General features: G+C 42.6%; 2 protein-coding genes across 7 annotated transcripts in view; one reads left to right on the forward strand and one right to left on the reverse strand.

The window, feature by feature from the left end:
• The window catches only part of sgip1a (SH3GL interacting endocytic adaptor 1a), an 85,599-nt gene extending 76,392 nt beyond the window's left edge, over positions 1–9,207 (forward strand). For all 6 annotated transcript variants that reach the window (XM_054752136.2, XM_070554255.1, XM_054752134.2 and 3 more), the window contains 2 exons: positions 2,745–2,909; positions 5,296–9,207. In XM_054752136.2, coding sequence (XP_054608111.2) covers positions 2,745–2,909; positions 5,296–5,318 — 188 coding nt within the window. In that variant the 3' untranslated portion in view covers positions 5,319–9,207. The remainder of the gene's footprint in view (positions 1–2,744; positions 2,910–5,295) is intronic.
• A 2,900-nt stretch (positions 9,208–12,107) lies between these two features.
• On the reverse strand, positions 12,108–13,895 carry insl5a (insulin-like 5a). Its single transcript, XM_015970976.3, has 2 exons — positions 13,599–13,895; positions 12,108–12,562 (listed from the first exon to the last, which is right to left on the reverse strand). The coding sequence occupies exons 1-2, from the start codon at positions 13,768–13,770 to the stop codon at positions 12,426–12,428; spliced, it is 309 nt and encodes a 102-aa protein (XP_015826462.1). The 5' UTR covers positions 13,771–13,895; the 3' UTR covers positions 12,108–12,425.
• Positions 13,896–19,239: the final 5,344 nt, after the last annotated feature.

Raw genomic sequence — 19,239 nt, forward strand, 5'->3', positions numbered from 1 at the left:
GGAGCTGGGTGGCATGTTGTGTTAGGTATGGTCTGATCTTTCGTATGTTATACAGCGCAAAGCGGCATGAACGAGCAACAGAGGCAACATGATCTTTAAAGGTCAGGTGTTCATCAATCACAACACCCAGATTTCGAACTGCCTTTGAAGGAGCCAAAGATGGGAAGTCATTTTGGACTGAGATATTGTGCTGTATGGATGCTTTTGCTGGGATGACAAGTAGTTCAGTTTTAGAGAGGTTGAGTTGGAGATGGTGGGATTTCATCCATTTTGATATGTCAGAGAGACAGTTTGATATTCGTGCAGACAGTGTGGTCGTCTGGTGAAAATGACAGATAGAACTGGGTGTCGGCTGCATAGCAGTGGTAGGAGAAGCCATATTTATGTTTATGTATTTAGCAGACACTTTTGTCCAAAGCGACATACAAGTGATAATCGGCATGTTGCCCTTGAGGCTAACAACAACAATAACAACAACTTGACATCAATCATGGAGAGGAGGGAACAAAGGAGTGGACGGTAGAGAGGGGGGGACGGGTGCGGGGAAGGTGCTAGTTAAGAAGATGCTCTCTGAAGAGCAGCGTCTTCAGGAGTTTCTTGAAAATTGAAAAGGAAGCCGCTGTTCTGGTAGTGCTTGGAAGGTCATTCCACATTTATGGAACGATGCATGACAAGAGTCTGGATTGTCCTGAGCATGGTATAGGCACTGCTAGCCGACGATCCTGTAATGACCGGAGCGGCCGGGCCGAGACTTAAGCCATGTGATCGAATGATCGAATGATCTCACCCTGTGAGGTGGTGTATATGGCAAAGAGAAGAGGTCCTAGTACAGAGCCCTGGGGGACTCCTGTGACAAGATGGTGCACGGAAGAGGATTGTCCAAGCCAAGATACACTGAATGATTGTCCTGTGAGGTACGATTCAAACCAGGCGTGTGCTTTCTCTGTGATGCCCATGCTAGAGAGTGTGGACAAAAGGAAGCCATGGTTGACAGCATCAAATGCAGCCGATAAGTCGAGCAGAATAAGCACTGAAGATCTGGCAGTCACTCTAACTAACAGAACAGTTTCAGTGGAGTGGCCCTCATTCACTTCATAAGCGGAGAATGTGCTGGGAGATGGAAGAGTGGAGGCAACAAGAGAGGAGAAGTGGTTGGGTGCCAGGGTTGCGGCGGAATGAGACCATTGGGGAGGAAGCAGTGGACCTCCCATGTAAAGTTGTGCTGAAATGGATGAAGTAATGATCAGAAAGATGCAGCGGTGTGACAGAGATTGTGTCTATGGCACAGTTTCTGGTGAAAATGAGGTCGAGTGCTTTTCCAGCTTTGTGAGTTGGAGGACTTTGTACTAGTTTTAGATCAAATGATGACATTAGTGACAGGAAGCCTGATGAGCTGGGATTGTCCAGCTGAATATTCATGTCTCCAAGGACCATTGTGGGACAGTCGTGCTCAGGAATGGAGGAGAGCAGGGTGTTGAGTTCATCAAAAAAAGTCTCTGAGTTGACCTGGTTGGCGATATATGACAATTAAAACGATTTTTTTTGGTACAGTTACCTAGATGCCATGGTATTCAAAGGAGTTGTATTTAGTGATGGGTAGCAACTGACTGTATATCCATTTGTTGGAAATTAACATGCCCGTTCCACCACCTCGGCCAGATGCACGTGAAGTGTGGTTAATTGAGAGAGCAGATGGGGCAGCATTGTCACATGGTTTGATCCTGGTCTCAGTGAGAGCCAGTGCATCGAGTGACAGGTGGTTTGTATATGCGGTAATGAAGTCAGCTTTGTTTACAGCTGATTGGCAGTTCCAAAGTCCCATAGACAGGTGGGTGTCTTCGGGCGGAGTTGGTTTTAGCGAGCAGAGGTTTTGAAGGTTGCGAAAGCGGTTTGCTGTGTGTGACCTTCCTCTGAAGCTAGTGATCACAGGTATAGGATAATGGCAATTTTGCAAGGTGTCGATGGAGCAGCGTCTGGGTCAAGTTTGTTTGCTCTGTGTACCTGCTCTGTGTGCTCTGTGTACCTGCTCTGTGTGCTCTGTGTACCTGCTCTGTGTGCTCTGTGTACCTGCTCTGTGTGCTCTGTGTACCTGCTCTGTGGACACGCGCAGGTAGACACGTATGTCTTCACACCAGAGGGGCTGAGACACAAGGGCTGACACTTCTGCTGACGCTTCAGTTATGCCACCAAACTTATGCTGTGCTACTAGTTGGAAACAGGTGTTCATGCAGCAGCTGATTGCAATGGTTGAGACCTAGATCACCTGATGAGTGTTTTCAGGGAGGGGAGAAACGGCTAGTTCACAGCCCCTGATTGCACTCATTGTTTTCACTTGGCCCAAACCGGAGCTACTAGACAACAGGATAACCCACAGATGAGTTTCCTTCTCTTTCCCAATGGAAGATAGTGCAAAGCAAAAGTTTAAGAAGACAAAACAAGCACCAACACACTCAAGACCCTTCGGTGCAGATTCAAGAAACTATATCATATTTGAGCTTTACTTTCTGAAAGAGTGACAAAAATGTTGAACTTAGTCCACAATATTTCAATTTTTTTAGATGTGCCTGGATTGTACCGAGCCAAGTCAACTTTATTTGTAAAGCATTTTAAAAGTGCCCAAACTTACCAAGATGCTAATAAGATAAATGAAACGTTAAATCTCATAAGTTATAAAGAAATGGCAAAATAATCAGCAGGATCAATAAAATCAGTTAAAAACTACTAAACTCACTTTCCTCCTCCAGGTGTGGGGTCCTTGCTAGCACGTTTCCAGCTAACAGATGGTCCCAGTAAACCGGCTCCACTGGCGGTGCAGTTCACCAGCGAGGGCAGCAACTTATCAGGATGTGACATTGAACTGGCTGGACCAGGATACCGATTCTCCCTCATCAAGAAGAGGTTTGCTGCAGGTCAGTGACACGAGGCCCTGCTGTTATGCTCACGCAGTCACTTAAACACGTCGGTTGTGATTGTAGGGGAGGTGTGTGCATCTTTGGTTCTAATTAAAAACAAATGATTGTGTGAATATTTTAAGCCTTTGTCAGATGACTGAAAAGCCTCTAAGCCTTAATTTGCAGATTAAACAACGAACATTAAAATCCATCCATTTCCGGCCACTTATCTGGAGTCGGGTTGCAGGGGCAGTAGCCCAGACTTCTCCCTCCCCAGCTACCTGGGCCAGCTCCTCTGGGAGAATCCTAAGGTGTTCCCTGGTCAGCCGAGAAACGTAGTAGCTCCAACGTATCCTGGGTCTTCCTCTAGGTCTTCTCTCAGTTGGACGAGTCCAGAAAACCTCACCTCTACCTGCTCCTCTCGATGTGGAGGAGCAGCAGGTCTACTCCGAGCCCCTCCCGAATGACCAAGCTTTTCACCCTATCTCTAAGGGAGAGCACAGCCACTCTGCAGAGAAAACTCATTTTGGCTGCTTGTATCTGCAATTTCGTTCTTTCGGTCACTACCCAAAGCTCACGATCATAGGTGAGGGTAGGAACGTAGATCGACCAGTAAATCGAGAGCTTCGCCTTCCGACTCAGCTCTCTCTTCACCGTGACAGACCGGTACAATGCCCGCATCACTGCAGATGCAGCTCTAATCCACCTGTCGATCTCACGCTCCATCCTTGCCTCACTTGTTTATAAGACCCCGAGATACTTAAGCTCCTCCTCTTGGGGCAGAAACTCGTCCCTTACCCGCAGAAGGCATTCTCCCCTTTTCCGACTCAAGGCCATGGTCTCAGAATTTTGGAAATAAAAATGTCTAAAAAATCTAAAAAATAACTAAAGCCAAAAAGTTGAACAAGTAATAAAAAAGCACTGAAATAAAACAAAATATTGCTAAAAAGAGAAAGAAATTAATTTTAAACCCTCATAATATTCATGGTTTGAAACTTTACACTTTCAGCTCTTTCAGCAAGTTCCCTTAAAATGGTTCAAAGTATCCTGATTACTTCAGCACTTATCAGTTTGACCACATTTATAGTGAAAGTCAGCTTGAGTATGTTGAATGATCTGTCTTCACTGTGACTCTGAAGCCTGATCACAAAGAATGTAATTTGTTTTAGCAGCTGATTTTCAGCTTCATTTTCAAAATAAACACCAGCAGACTAAAACATGTTTTGCTGCTCAAACATGAAAAATAAAAAAAATAAAATACAGCGAGAAACAGTCACCGAGCCATTTTTTTTATAAAACGTAAAGACAAATAGTTTACTTGTTACACATAAAATAGGCCCCTTTCCACTATTGGAACTTCCTGATAATTTTACCAGACTGTCACCTCAGTAGAGTGGCTGGGCGGGGCTTGTGATTAACTCATGCTGATTGGTTGTAACTCAGTGGGAAATTATATCAGCAGACATCGCCAAACAGCCAACATTTGTATAATTGGGTGAAGTGGTATGTACGTAAAAAGAAAATAAGCAGCATTCAAGCTGCTTTAAGATCATCGTTTCCAAACTTCAAACGCTGAAGAATACAGTGAAAATCTTCACTCAACACTGAACCGTATGCTGCTTCGTGGTTTCCTACTGAGGCCTTTAAAAAGCAGTGTTTCTTCTGGTTATTGAGTCCCGCTTTTTACATCACACAACTATTCTCCCAGTCCCCTGAATGCATCAACTTACGGAGCACTTTGACAAAATAAAATTTTTTAAATGTTGTTGATGTCCATGGACGCCTTTTGATGCTGATCAGTGACTCACTACTGAAACGGCTGTGATATGTTGATATCTTACCTTGAAAGCGATGCTTTCACATGGAGACACAACGTTCAAGAGAAGCCATCATATTTCCCCACCTATAAGTTTCCCAGAACTTCAAAAGTGGAAAGACACTAAACAATTGTAATTATCATCAATTGTAAGAGTCCTCAGACGAGTTAAAGGGAAGGTTACATTGGAACAGATTTCCATCTCAGTCGACTGGGGGGGTTATCAGTTTTCTTCTATCAAAACAACAAAAAGGAACGTAGTCACCTTTAACATCTGTGAGTCTGTGAGGTTGACAAGTCTGCCCCAAGCTACTGCTGTAGTGCCGGGATTGGTAATTCAACATGGCAGACAAAAAGCTTCAGAGAACCAAAGCCAGTAAACAGGAGCGACCCAGAAGTAGTGAGAAAGTGATTTTTTTTTTTGCTCAGAAAAATGGGCTGCTGTAGCCAAATCTGGCCACAGGATCTCATTCTTACTTCATTCTTAGATATTGCATCTTCATTTGTGTAAAACAATGAGAGTAGCACCTTTTATGTTAACAGTAAAACTCAGCAGTGTATGATTGATTTCTTTTGTTGTCTTGTTAGGAAAATACTTGGCTGACAACTGACCGGTGCTACTGAGAGCAGCACTGGTGGGCGAAACGACGGTCGTAGATTTGAGACGGGCACCATGACCAGAGGACGGATTCACACCAGACTCTCCATTCCATGAACCCACACAACAGCTCCACAGCGCCCCCAGCAGTATTGTGTGTAACTTGCATCTAGCGTTGTGGAAGTTTCAGGTCGTGTAATTCTAGTTTTTGTTTTATCTCATAACACATGTGTTGCTGCAGTCAGACTCCTGGGTTCCTTCGCCCCTTTTCTCTATAACGTCTGTGCCTCTTGTCTCCATCACTCCTCTGGTCAAAGGGTGCAGGGATTAATCAAGCTGCAGCTGCCTGACAGCAACCAAAAACTCAAACAGAAAGAATATTGGACTGGGTTTTAGAGGATTTAATGGAATCAGTTAGCTGCAAGAAAAGCATTATTCACGGGTATTACAGGGTCATGTGACTGACATCTCTTTGATACACACACACTGAGAGGATTTTAGCCTGTGAGGCAGCTGCAGCGATGAGTCAGTTCACTGGTTTCAAAATAAAATTAAAAAAATGTTTCCTTCAGAACAAAAGACGTGTAAAAAGTGTCATTTTAAACCAGTAATATGTATCTTAAAGGGCGTTCAGTGTTTTCCTTGTATTGTTGAATAGCATCTCTGTTGTTCCCGGGACAGCAGTGTTAGACACCAGAGTACATGACAGCATTCTATTTTTATTTATTGAAGACAACGATTTGTTGTATAAAACATGTGATTCTGTATATGAATAGAATTTGAGTGGTATCAGAATCCTTATGTGTATATTTGAATGATCTCTCTCTCTCTTTTTGTTATCTGTGTAGTTGGGTAACCTGTGTACAGTATAAGGTATAATTTTTTAATTTATTTCAGATATAATTTTTTAAGCGCAACAGAAAATTTGAGCTATATATGGGTGGTGGGGTGGGGGTAATTTAAAGAAAATGATGAATATCTTCCTGGATGCTGTTTTATGCTTTGTGAAAGCAGTGTTATTGTAGAGTTAGACAAACTCCATATTTTTAAATGTTTGTGTTTTATTTTGAAAGTTTGAGCGAACCAGCAAACCCGTCGTGGACTTGTAGATGTTTACCTACTGGTTTATCGCTGGGTCCTTCAGCTGCTTGTTTTCATTAGACTGTTCCTGAATCAGTTTTATACGTGTTGGCGGTTAAGCCAAGTTTACGCTTCTGTGTCAGCTCCACAAGGGAGAGACGCGCACACACTGACAGAGATGTCTTGCTCTTTGACTTCTCTGTCTCCTGGGGCGTGTTGCAAAGCAATTCCTCGCCAGGACACTAGAGGGCGTAGCACTGTTCTGGGGTATCCTGTCATGAATCTGGTCCAAGGTAGAGCAGTTACTATTGTGTTTTTGTATTTCAGAAACTTTTTAACACGGACAAATCTGTCTCTCGTTCTCCTCCACCTCCTCATGCACTCGCCACCTCTAAACCCACGTTTCCCGTCATTTCCGTCCACGTAAAAAAAACGCTTGCTTTTTATTCCTCCAACCATGGGTGAATAAAACTTTCATATTTTTTAGAGTTTTTCCACAGGGTATTCTTTAAGCAGCTCCGTTTCTGCCGCTAGATACCCTCAGCTTTCTTTATGTTTTTGAGAGCCCAGTGGCGGTGCTGTTGACGAAAGCGGCGTCCTGACCAGTCACAGGCTTGCACTCTCGGTCCATCTTTGCGAGGTCTCTCCAGCAAGGCTTGCAAAGACGGTTAATGACGTTATGTGTCTCTGTGCTGACGCAGAAGCATAAACTAGGCTTTAGATCCACAGAATCAGATGCTGGCTGGGAAGCAGCTGAACGACTCTGAGCAGAACCACAGCAGCAACCAGCACAGGTTTTACTGGGGCTACCTGGTTTAGGAGAAAGGAAACTTTCAAAATAAAAGCTTTACACCGTGAAAAGTTTGACCTTTTTGTAGCTGCTTGGAAACCGTTCACTTAGCATAAAGACTGGGTTTCTATTCAATAGTTGAATAATTACTTGCCACCAGCAGCAAAACTCCATTAGGTCTAGACAGGTGTGTAAATGAGAGTTGGGTTCCATGTCTGCAGGTACGAGATGGCGTTCTGCAAAAGAATTATTACCGACAGACTTTTTCCAAATGGAATGCAGCTCTTGTTAACACACTTGTTTCTTTTCATTTGTCCAGGTTTAAATATCAATAAATGAGACATAAGTCTGCTTCATAGTAAATTATTAATACCAAGTTGTAACATGCACCTTAAAGTTTCCAAAGTTTAATGGATTTTTAGATATAGAGACTAAATAATGGGCGTGCAGTTCAGTCCACCTTCTTTTGTTTTAACCCAAAATAATTGACTCAACCATAAATACGATAAAAATAATCGTGTTTTTACCAGGATTTTTTTTATTTTACTAAGTGCTCATTGTAAGATAAGTTTGCACCAACAAACATGCTATCACTGGTGTTAATGGTTGTAAGTTCAGAGTGAAATCATATGGATTGGGCTCGATGTTTTTTGTTGTTTGTTTTTTTTTACGGTCTTTATGCTAAGATAAGCTAATGTGAAGCTTTGTGTTTTAGCACACACTGATTGATTGTGCGTTTCCCCAAATGTCGAGCTGTTTATTTAAATACGACGAAGAAAACAATCTGTTGTTTGTCAGCTGCAGTGATGACATTTGGTGATTGTGGTACCCTTACTTGAACAGGATTTGTTTACTGAGACAAGTCAGATTCTTTATTCCAACCATAATCTCAAACAACTTTGACGATAATTCACCAGTTAAACTCATCTTCTGTTTTTATTCACCTCACTGGAACCTGAACTCCCAGAATATATCACGTGCACGCCCCGATCCTCCTACCAGCGCTTAGATTCATGGCTTTATTTTTCATAAATGTAACGGTCTCTGTGAGATGACGCAAATTGAATGAAGTTGTGAGACAAGAGTGTGACCAAAATGGTTGTTTTTTTTTTGTTTGTTTTTTTATTTTACGTGTGTGTAGCCCAAAAAGACAGAGAAAAAGAAAAATTAATATTTTTAACATGCATAAAAACAAAACAAAATATATCTTGTTTAACAATGTGGGAAAAAAAACACTGTGCTGATGATGTTCAACTTCCTGAATGCTCTGAAACTCAACATGAAGAACAAAGTATGTGTGACGTGTAGTCAGAAATCTGTGTACTGTACCATGTGTCTGCATTCTGCTAAATGTAACCAATCACGTTCTTGTGGCTGAATCTGGGGGAAACTTTAAGCTCACAGCAGTACTCCGAGTATTAAGTACTTTTAAATAGAGATGGTTTGTTTCAGAAATATTTGTTGTGATTTCAGATCTGGACTGTGCCGTTAATGAAATCTTTGTTCTGATCTGACTTATGTGTGGTGAAGATCCAGACTGAAGATGAATTTTAAAAGTGAGGCAGTGATGAACGATTGGTGCCATTTAGCTCCTGGTTGTTCTTTGGTTTGTTTGGTTTTCTCTGTGTTGACCGGATGACTACATGTCTGACAGGACGTTTAATTTTTCTTATGAATTGTGAAGCTTTTAGTGCAACAGTCTCTACCCATCATCAATCACCAAACACGTCTTTTCAAAGACCTTTTTAGGGTTTCCAGCTCTTCATCTCTGTGACGAGTCATCACTAAAGGATGAAGCTGGTTTGATGATGGGTGGCGCTGAAATGACTTGTGCTGAATGTCACTTACCTTGTATTATCATTAGGAGGAGAGCAGGGAGTGTGTTTATGTGTGCTAGAAGCCAGAATGCTTTTTCATTCTGTACCGTTAACCTCAAACACGTGTGAGCTGTTTGTACAGAACATTATGATGCTAAAAAGAACCGAGGAACTTAGTTTGCTTCTTTCCAAACCCATTAAAAGTTATAACTGGATGCTTGTTGTTATGTGTTATTCTAGATGTTCTTTGTTTTCATTATTTTAAAATGATATTAGGGCAACGGTGGAAGAGTAACACAGCAGTTTCCTGCTCCTCCACTCTACTGGTTGAAAATGAAAATGAAATTACAGCAGTTGTATATCATCCTGCTGCAGCCTGAACAATGAGCTAACACTAACATGAGCCAACTAACACTAAAATAAACCACAAAGTCAAAAGATCCACACTGTCGGACAAAAATATTATTACTTACAAGCAGCAAAGCCAGGTCACCATCAGTCTGTGATTTTTGTAGCCTTTAGCTCCCTCAAACTACCGATGTTCACTCTGGTTTTAGCTCTTTGCGTTACCTCCAAAGACAATACTGTCTTACATTTACTTCCGGGCTCCACCATGATGCCAACAAAAAAGCAAACTTATTTTTCTTTTTGTGCTTTTCACTGACAATTGGCAAACGGTAAAAGCTAACAGTGACATGACAAAGTCATGTCACTGTTAGCCGTAACAGCCGTAAAGCAGGAAAAGAGCTGCCCCTTATAGGGCACCTCCCTGCTCCACAAAACTAAGTGCAGTATCTGACCAGAAGAGGGCTGCAGAGTGGTGTCAAATAAAAAACTGGTCAAGTTTCTAACTTAACCATCACTGAGATTAATGTTAAAGCTCTCGCTTGAAGTCTTAAAAATGATTTAGTGCCAATGGGACGTTTTTGTCTGCTAAGGTCACAAGAGGGTAGTATTTTGTTATTTTTCTCATCGTGTTCCCTTGGTCTATTTTCAAAATTTCAAATTGAATTTCTAAACTTGTCCAGAGAGAGGTTTTGGAACAAAATGTTGTACCATATGCACAAAAAGTGGTGAAATGGCATCCAAAAGAAAAGCAAAAATCTGCCCAAATGGACAAAAATGTCCCTAATGACGCCTGGGGGTTAAACAACACAAGTCAATAACACACTTCTTCGAAATCAAACTGGCCAATTAGGAAACAACACAGATTAACAGTCAATGTCACATGCTGTTGTGCAAATGGAATAGACAACAGGTGGAAATTGTAGGCAATTAGAAAGACATCAATAAATAATAGCATGAGACGGATACTGCAACCCACACAAGTGGCTCAGGTAGTGCCGCTCATCCAGGATGGCACATCAGTGCAAGCTATGGCAAGAAGGTTTGCTGTGTCTGTCAGCATAGAGTCTTAACCATGGAGGGGCTACCAGGAGACAGGCCAGTACATCAGGAAACATGGAGGAGGTCGTAGGAAGGCAACAGCCTTTATGCACAGACGTGCATAAAGATTAACTTTGTGGACCCTTTTTTTCCCTTGTTTTTTGTTTGTTTGTTTAAAGGGACCCTATGGAAGTTTGACAGCCAAAACATGTATAGAAATAATAAATTTCTTCTTCCTACATTCTCCTGCAATGCCCTGGTCCTGTAGAATGAGCCCTGGCATTTTTACTGTGATTGCCTGTTTTTCTGTAAAATCACAGAAAAAGAGAGCTGCTCGGGTCGAGCAGGCTGCTTCATGCGCGTTCACGCTCAGGCATAGCCCGTAGCATTTGCTATCAGTAGCTCTAGCAGCAGAGAGAGAGGTAGTGCCAACTCAGCGACTTTGTTGCTGTTCCTAACGCCTAGTGATGAACCTAGCTACATTTCTGAGGACCCTTAGCTACTTTCTTCTAGATATTTCCTGCAAATTAGCAACAAAATAGCCATTTTCGCTCCGAACCGTTCTTTGAACGTTGTTTCAGCTGTCATCAAGGATATAAATATTACAGATACAAAAGATGTTACTAGCTCACCTGGTAAGACGTCAGACTCTCGTGCAGATGAACCGGGTTTGATTCTGGGTGTGAACATAGTTTATTTAGAATTTATTTTTTACATTAATGGTATATTTTTTTACAGTAAGATGCCCAAATTTTTATTTGAGACTCGCCGAACGGCATTGAATTCACAGATAAAAAAGATGTGGGATCAACTTTCATTTTGGAACAATTTTTCAAGCAAGGGAAGGGGATGATCTGAGCATGCAGGAAGACTGAAGAGAAAGGTACAGAACCAAATTATTTAATTAATTAGCTGCGCATTCTCCTGTCCTCTGTCCTCCGGGCCACACACACACACACATGGGACTGTCTCAGCTGTTGTTTTTATTAAGGAGTGTGCACGTACAGCATGCGCGCCTCGTGCACGAGCCTACTATTGAAACAGCCGTTACGCTTTTGGCCTGAGGGGGCAATCTCGAGCATAAAAATTCAAAACTCTGTAAAGTCCCTTTAATCTTGGAATTTTGTGATTTTTTTCCTAAACAAAGAGTGAAATAATTTCAGAATTTAGACAACTTTAGTCAGGATTTTCTTTTTCATCTTTAGTGGTAAAAAGTCAAATCTGACTTTTTCTTTAATCCTGATTTAAAGGAACACTCAAGTGGTCTACATTCTGCCAGACTTTTAATCATGCATTTGCCAAACACAACAACAATAATAATAATACTAGCAGCACAGCTCAGCTTGACTAATCTGATCCACAATGATTAGAGAAAATAAGAGCTTTCTTTCGCTGATACGTAGATCTGAAATGACTTATGGAACTTTTTGCACAGTAAAACTCTTGGAAGAAGAGAGTACCGGTGTCTTGTTTTATAATTTCCTGCAGTCTTTTATGGATTATCCTGTAAAGTAGCTCAATGAAGGATTAATTCTTCGCATTTATGTAAATTCCAGCAGTAATGGCCTTTCACATGCATTTTTAATTAGCTGCTTAATGATTGTGCAAATTGACATTTATGGAAGTCTTTCTCAATTTTGCTCAGAATTCAAGTTTCATTTGTGATCTGATGACACGATGATTTCCCTCCACAGAAACAACTTACTGTCTAAAAACACAGACGTGCGAGCCTGGTGCAAGAACATTTATTTTGACATTTGTAAAATATAGAGTACAAGTCAGCTTTAAAACGAGAATGGAAAATCTTTGGATTTAGTCAGAACACAAGTTCAAGACACAGTCTGAGTCATCGGTCTTACATGCTTTAATAACATCTCCATTTAAAATATAATTAAACACATTTTTAACACATGTTCTCCAGTTTGGGTTCAAACACACAATTTAAAAGATGCTCCACATTCACATGTACACGTGTAGGACACAGTGAGATGCCTCGGATTTGTGTTTTTAGCGACGACGCAAGATGGGAGAGTCCTTCAGGAGGTCTTCAGCAGAGGTAAGAGAGGTCATTCTTCCTGCAGCCCACCTGACAGCACATGCTGGTCACGGCGTTATTAATGTCCCGTTTGCTCTGCTCATATCCAGGACTGCTTTCCAAGCTGTTCTGCTCACCTGCAGGCTGACCTGGAGCAAAAACAACACACAAAAAGTGAACATAAATACATTATCTTTTATTCTCTCCTATACCACTGATGTTCTTGTCTATGGAAAGTTTGAATTAAATTAATAAATTCAATTAGCTGTATTGCTGATGTAGGTTCCAAGTACTTTTTGACGTCTGTTTCCATGAGTCTGATTAATGATTGCACCTAAATGACTGCAGTGATTAGCTCTGAGGCATTTGTCCACTGCAGCATCGTTTTCTTTAGTCTAATCATCACCACTGATATGCTAACTGGATTTGTCTGACAGACAGTAAGACAGGAGGGATGGCCCCGAAAACGGACGCCTCCAGCATTTTAACAAAGACACACGGTCTCTTCTGCCATAATAAGACTAAACACGTCTCTGTGTGGAGACACATGTCTGCATGCACACCCACAGCCCTGCACACACACAGTAGTAAACACTCATTCCCTGTAAATACTCCAACATCGTTTTTTTTAATTAAATTTCTTAAAATGTTTATTCAGCATTGTGAATTTTGAGATTTTTTAATGTTTTAAGTATTTCTGCATTATGTTTTCTGGTTGTTTACTCGTTAGTTTTTATTTGACACCAACATTTTCCCACTGAGGGACAATAAAGGGATTTTCTATTCTACTCTAAGCAGCTTGATCAAAGGATTATCAGCATTTTGCAGCACTGTAACTTCCTAGTACGCTATTTGCGGCATTAATGAACTTAAATCTAACCTGAAAACTAAAATGGGTTCTAAATAAATAATCAAACATGTTACTGATGATATTTCCACCCTATACAACATCAAAAACAGCAGCAAATGTGACCCCAATAATGTGAGTGTCCCTGCAAATATTGCTTTTCTTTATTATTAGATTTCCGCCCCAAAAAAAGCACTTAAGTGGAAATCATGACATGTTTTTTTTTCACCAGGAAAAGTTTTTAAAAAGTTGTGATCATGAAGTTTTTTGCATATTCAAAACAATGGAGCAGAGAGACAAAATCTGCTGTGAAGCATCAAACATCAGAGTTTTCTCACCGTCCATCTCTGGATCACTGAAGAATCTCCTCCAGCGGGAGCCTCCGCAGGTGTAGACGACAGCCCTCAGGAACTCTCGACCGCACAGCTTCACTGCCTTCCCTTCTGCTCTGGCCTGATGCACACACACCACCACACACAGGACTAGAGGGAGAACCACCAGGGCGCGCATGCTGGACTCCTGGCTATCTGTTTTATGCTGTTTGTTGGTCTCCTAAGCCCTCTGCAGCGGCTCTGTCTCTTGCTCTGTTCTGGCCCGTTCTACACTGCCATCGGCTGTCTTTGTGTGTTATATACAGTCCACCTCCCACTTACTGTCCCTGTGACACACAAACACACCCATGCATTTTTTTATGCTTCCATTTATCTCCACAATCTCCGATCTCAGACCTCTAAAACAGACTAACGACCTGCAGCTTTTTACAACCTCATCATATTAAATGAGGTGCAGCCTCCTCAGACCCAGATAGCCCAGAGTCTCACGACAATGCATGGCTGACTAAAGGATATAAAGTGATTCCTCCTGCAGCCAGACAGATGTTTTCTGTGTTTATGACACTCTGATGACCATGTCGTCCTTCATTTTGTAGTAATTTGGGCCTTAAGAGGAGCAAAAATCAATGTTGACAGTTCATCATGCAGTCATTACGAAGCTGCTGATGAGAAACTCGATGTGACGTTTCACTTCGTCCATTTAGAGCCGGTTCCTCTTGGAACTTCTCTGAAGTTGTTTAGATGGCAGTGATGTCCGGGTGTTCGTGTGCAAACAGAAAACAAGTCTGTGAAAAACGTGTGTGTGTGTGTGTGTGTGTGTGTGTGTGTGTGTGTGTGTGTGTGTGTGTGTGTGTGTGTGTGTGTGTGTGTGTGTGTGTGTGTGTGTGTGTGTGTACTACAAACCTTCTCTGAAGCATTTCTGTAGAGAGCGTATGTGAACCTAGTTATTTGACCTGACTAATGAACTAAATGGTAAATAGTAAAGGGACTGTATTTGTAAAGCTCCTTCTTAGGGTTCTACAGCCCCCCAAGGTGCTTCACAACACAATCATTCATTCACACGTTCACACACACATTCACAAGCTGGTGATGATGAGCTAAATTGTAGCCACAGCTGCCCTGGGGTGCACTGATGGAGGTGAGACTGCCTTACACAGGCGCCACCGGTCACTCCGACCACCACCAGCAGGCAAAGCGGGTTAAGTGTTCTGCCCAAGGACACGACAGCAGCATTCTCTGGCAAAAGCCAGGATCAAACCTACAACCTTCTGATTATTAGACAACCATATCTCCTGAGCTACTGCTGCCCTGAACTATCCTTGGCAATGTTTTGTTTCTGCCTTCACATGACACTAACCTTAAAATTTCACAGCACTTCAGCTGAAATTTTTTTGGTCCTCCTCCACCTCCCTCGTCCATGGTGTCCCACAAGGTTCTGTGCTGGGACCTCTACTGTTCCTCCTTGATCTGCTCCATCTCCAGCACATGCTGAGCTCTTTAATATTGCTGTTTCTGCCAATTCTGTCTTTCTCAGGATTCCATGATTTTATGTTCCATATTCATTTATTTTCTTCCTTCACATTTTTACCTAAAAATTTTCTCCTTACCCATTTTTTATTACAATATATATTTTTTTATATACTTTTCCTTCTTGTAAAGCGCCTCATGATTTTTACCTTGAGAGGTGCTATATAAAAATTGTTTCTTCTTATAATTTCTGTTTCTCTAAATTCAGGTTATTAGTAAATAGTTATCTGCAACAGGTAATATTTAACTGTTCATAACTTTTCCACAAAATCATACTGCAAAATATCAGAACTATCCCTTTAAAGCAGTTGTAAGAACACGTTGGTGTTCTTGTGTCACCTGTTATTACTTTTCAAGACATTTTTCGAGAAAGTTCATTTTAAATTCTGCTGCTTATGAAAAAACAAACATGACAATGCAAAGTTAGGTGATAGAATCTGTCGTAATGCGGTTGCTCATATCTCAATGAGACATACAGTCGCCCTTTTTTCTGGGAGCTAAACATTTCAAAGAGAGCTGCAGCATAAATGGATGGAACAGACACAAACCTAATTTTCTCAGAAGGACATCAGAGCGTGCATCTTTGGTCTCTCTGAAGTTGGACAATAGGATGGCTCATGTTATCAGGTGTGTGTGTGTGTGTGTGTGTGTGTGTGTGTGTGTGTGTGTGTGTGTGTGTGTGTGTGTGTGTGTGTGTGTGTGTGTGTGTTTGGGAGGTATAATGGTTTAAAATCGCTGGTGTAAAATGCTATAAAGTCAGTAAAAAGTGCATTAACACAGACTTCATGTCAACAAAGGGACAGATTACATATACATTAGTGTGGTGCGTTCAATAAAAACTTGTCAATTGTACTAAAACAGCAACAGTGCGTGATAACAGAGTAGGGTTCTGAAAATCACAAACAAAAAGGAAAAAGCTGTTTTCTTAGGCTACAAGAATTCCAACCTCTTTGGCTTGGTTAAAATTAAATATTTTAAACCAAACATCTGTAGCTTTGAGCTGAAAATTGGCTTCAAAATCTGATTTCTAGAACATTGTTTCAGCAATTTTTAAGAAATGTTAAACAATGCAGGAATGCTTAAACTTCTCTGTCATCATTAATTGTTTATATCAGAACTCACTTTGTACCTGAGCTTTTTACTTTATGTAAAATCCAAAAAGGCCTAAATACTTAAATAAAATTGTGTTGTATGTCACATTTTATGTGTAAAAATGTTATGAGTCGACACACGTGCAATTTTTGTTTCCTTTTCATTGCACATGAAAATTACCTGTATTAAAATCTATGTGTGTCATAGATTTTTTGGTTTACATGTAAAACTGTCACCAGAGTCAAAGATCCTATTGTGCCCCAGATCTCCTGAGAAGTTTGATTACATCTGATGCTGCCAGGGAGTCCAGACAGAAAAGTCAAGCACAGACATGAACGTCTCACTTATGAACAAACGTACCTTCATGCACCTGAGGCAAAGTTTGATCAGAAATGAGACTACCTGACAAACGTCAATTGTTCTCGTCATAGCTCTTAACTCTGAGATCTCATCATTGAGGTTGCATGAGAATATTTACAGCAGGAGAAATAAAGAGATTGAAATAAAGCTAAAAAATTAAGAGTAATAGAAATTATAATCACCAGTAAATACTTTTGTTGTTGTTTTGATTCTTGATTTGAATTTGAAGACAATGCAAAGAACAGTCTCTATGTTGGTTAGCAAACCCAACTTTTCACCAGAATAATAAGAAAGCATCACCTCACCCCTTCACCCCCAGTGTCCTCTCTCTCTCTCTCTCTCTCTCTCTCTCTCTCTCTCTCTCTCTCTCTCTCTCTCTCTCTCTCTCTCTCTCTCTCTCTCTCTCTCTCTCTCTCTCGCTCACTCACTCACTCACTCACTCACTCACTCACTCAATCTATCAATCCATCTCATTTATACGGAGTTATTTTGTTATTTACAATATGCTAAATGCTAAATGTTTTGGAGACGGGTCAGGACTGAAATTTTCTGCAGAAATCATTATGACTGAACCAAGGTTTAAAAATACTCCTACATAAAATGAATGAATGAATTTATTGTTATTTTACATTATTATAACAGGAAGGGCTGCGCAGTGGCGCAGTGGTTAGAGCTGTTGCCTTGCAGCGAGAAGGTCCTGGATTCGCTTCCCAGCCTGGGATCTTTCTGCATGGAGTTTGCATGTTCTCCCTGTGCAGGCGTGGGTTCTCTCTGGGTACTCCGGCTTCCTCCCACAGTCCAAAAACATGAGTATTAGGTCTGTCTAAATTGTCCTTAGGTTAGGTGTGAGAGTGTGTGTGTGCATGGTTTTTTGTCCTGTGTGTCACTGTGTTGCCCTGCGATGGACTGGCTCTCTGTCCAGGGTGTACCCGGCCTGATTGCCCATTAACCACTGGAGATAGGCACCAGACCCTCCACCCCCACCCCCACCCAGCGGCCAAGCGGGGTGCAGCAGTGGCAGTTGCCGAGGCAAAATCTCGGGCGTGGGAGGAGTTTGGTGAGGCCATGGAGAAAGACTGTCGATCGACTCCAAAGAGGTTTTGGCAAACTGTCCGGCGCCTCAGGAGAGGGAGGCAGCAACTCGCTCACACTGTTTACAGTGGGGATGGGGAGCTGCTGACGTCAACTGGGGCTATAGTCGGACGGTGGAAAGAATACTTTGAGGAGCTCCTCAATCCCACCTACACGCATTTCGAGGAGGAACCAGAGCCGGGAGACCTGGGGATGGACTGTCCAATCTCGGGGGCAGAAGTTGCTGAGGTAGTCAAACATCTACACAGCAGTGGAGCCCCAGGGGTGGATGAGATTCATCCTGGGTATCTCAAGGCTATGGATGTTGTAGGGCTGTCGTGGTTGACACGTCTCTGCAACATTGCGTGGTCATCGGGGGCAGTTCCTGTGGAGTGGCAGACCGGGGTGGTGGACCCCATCTTTAAGAAGGGTGACCTGAGGGTGTGTTCCAACTATAGGGGGATCACACTCCTCAGCCTCCCTGGAAAGATCTACTCCAAGGTACTGGAGAGGAGGGTCAGATCGATAGTTGAATCTCAGATTGAGAAGGAGCAATGTGGTTTTCGTTCTGGTCGTGGAACTGTGGACCAGCTCTATACCCTTGCAAGGGTGATGGAGGGGCATGGGAGTTTGTCCAACCAATCCACATGTGTTTTGTGGATTTGGAGAAGGCTTACGACCGTGTCCCCAGGGGCACCCTGTGGGGGATGCTCCAGGAGTATGGGGTGGATGGCCTTTTGTTAAGGGCCATTCAGTCCCTTTACCAGAGGAGCGTGAGTTTGGTCCGCATAGCCGGTAGTAAGTCAGACCTGTTCCCGGTGAGGGTTGGACTCCTCCAGGGCTGCCCTTTGTCACCGGTTCTGTTCATTACCTTTATGGACAGAATTTCTAGGCGCAGTCGTAGTGTGGAGTGTGTCGAGTTTGGTGGCAGGAGAATCTCGTCTCTGCTTTTTGCGGATGATGTGGTCCTCCTAGCTTCATCAGGCTCTGACCTTCAGCTCTTGCTGGGTAGGTTCGTGGCCGAGTGTGAAGCGGCTGGGATGAGGATTAGCACCTCCAAATATGAGACCATGGTTCTCGACCGGGAAAGGGTGGCTTGCCAACTCCGGGTCGGGAGAGAGGTCCTACCTCAAGTGGAGGAGTTTAAGTATCTCGGGGTCTTGTTCACGAGTGAGGGTAGGAGGGATCGGGAGATCGGCAGGCGGATTGGTTCGGCGTCTGCAGTGATGCGGACGCTGAGCCGATCTGTTGTGGTGAAGAGGGAGCTGAGCCAGAAAGCCAGGCTCTCGATTTACCGGTCGGTCTACATCCCTCACCTATGGTCATGAGCTTTGGGTAATGACCGAAAGAACGAGATCGCAGATACAAGCGGCCGAAATGAGTTTCCTCCGTAGGGTGGCCGAACTCAGCCTTAGAGATAGGGTGAGGAGCTCAGACATTCGGGAGGGACTCGGAGTAGAACCGCTGCTCCTCCGGATCGAAAGGAGTCAGTTGAGGTGGTTTGGGCACCTGGCTAGGAAGCCTCCTGGATGCCTCCCCGGGGAGGTGTTTCGGGCATGTCCTGCCAGCAGGAGGCCCCCTAGTCAACCTAGGACAC

Source organism: Nothobranchius furzeri, chromosome 8 (assembly GCF_043380555.1).
Source record: "Nothobranchius furzeri strain GRZ-AD chromosome 8, NfurGRZ-RIMD1, whole genome shotgun sequence".
NCBI lineage: Eukaryota > Metazoa > Chordata > Actinopteri > Cyprinodontiformes > Nothobranchiidae > Nothobranchius > Nothobranchius furzeri.

Excerpts from the sequence above, each read along its gene's own strand:
- insl5a (XM_015970976.3), bottom strand. The coding sequence starts at position 13,770 with ATGCGCGCCCTGGTGGTTCTCCCTCTAGTCCTGTGTGTGGTGGTGTGT. Across the intron at positions 12,563-13,598 it reads CAGTGATCCAGAGATGGACG|GTCAGCCTGCAGGTGAGCAG; the intron begins GTGAGAAAACTC and ends TTTTTGCTCCAG.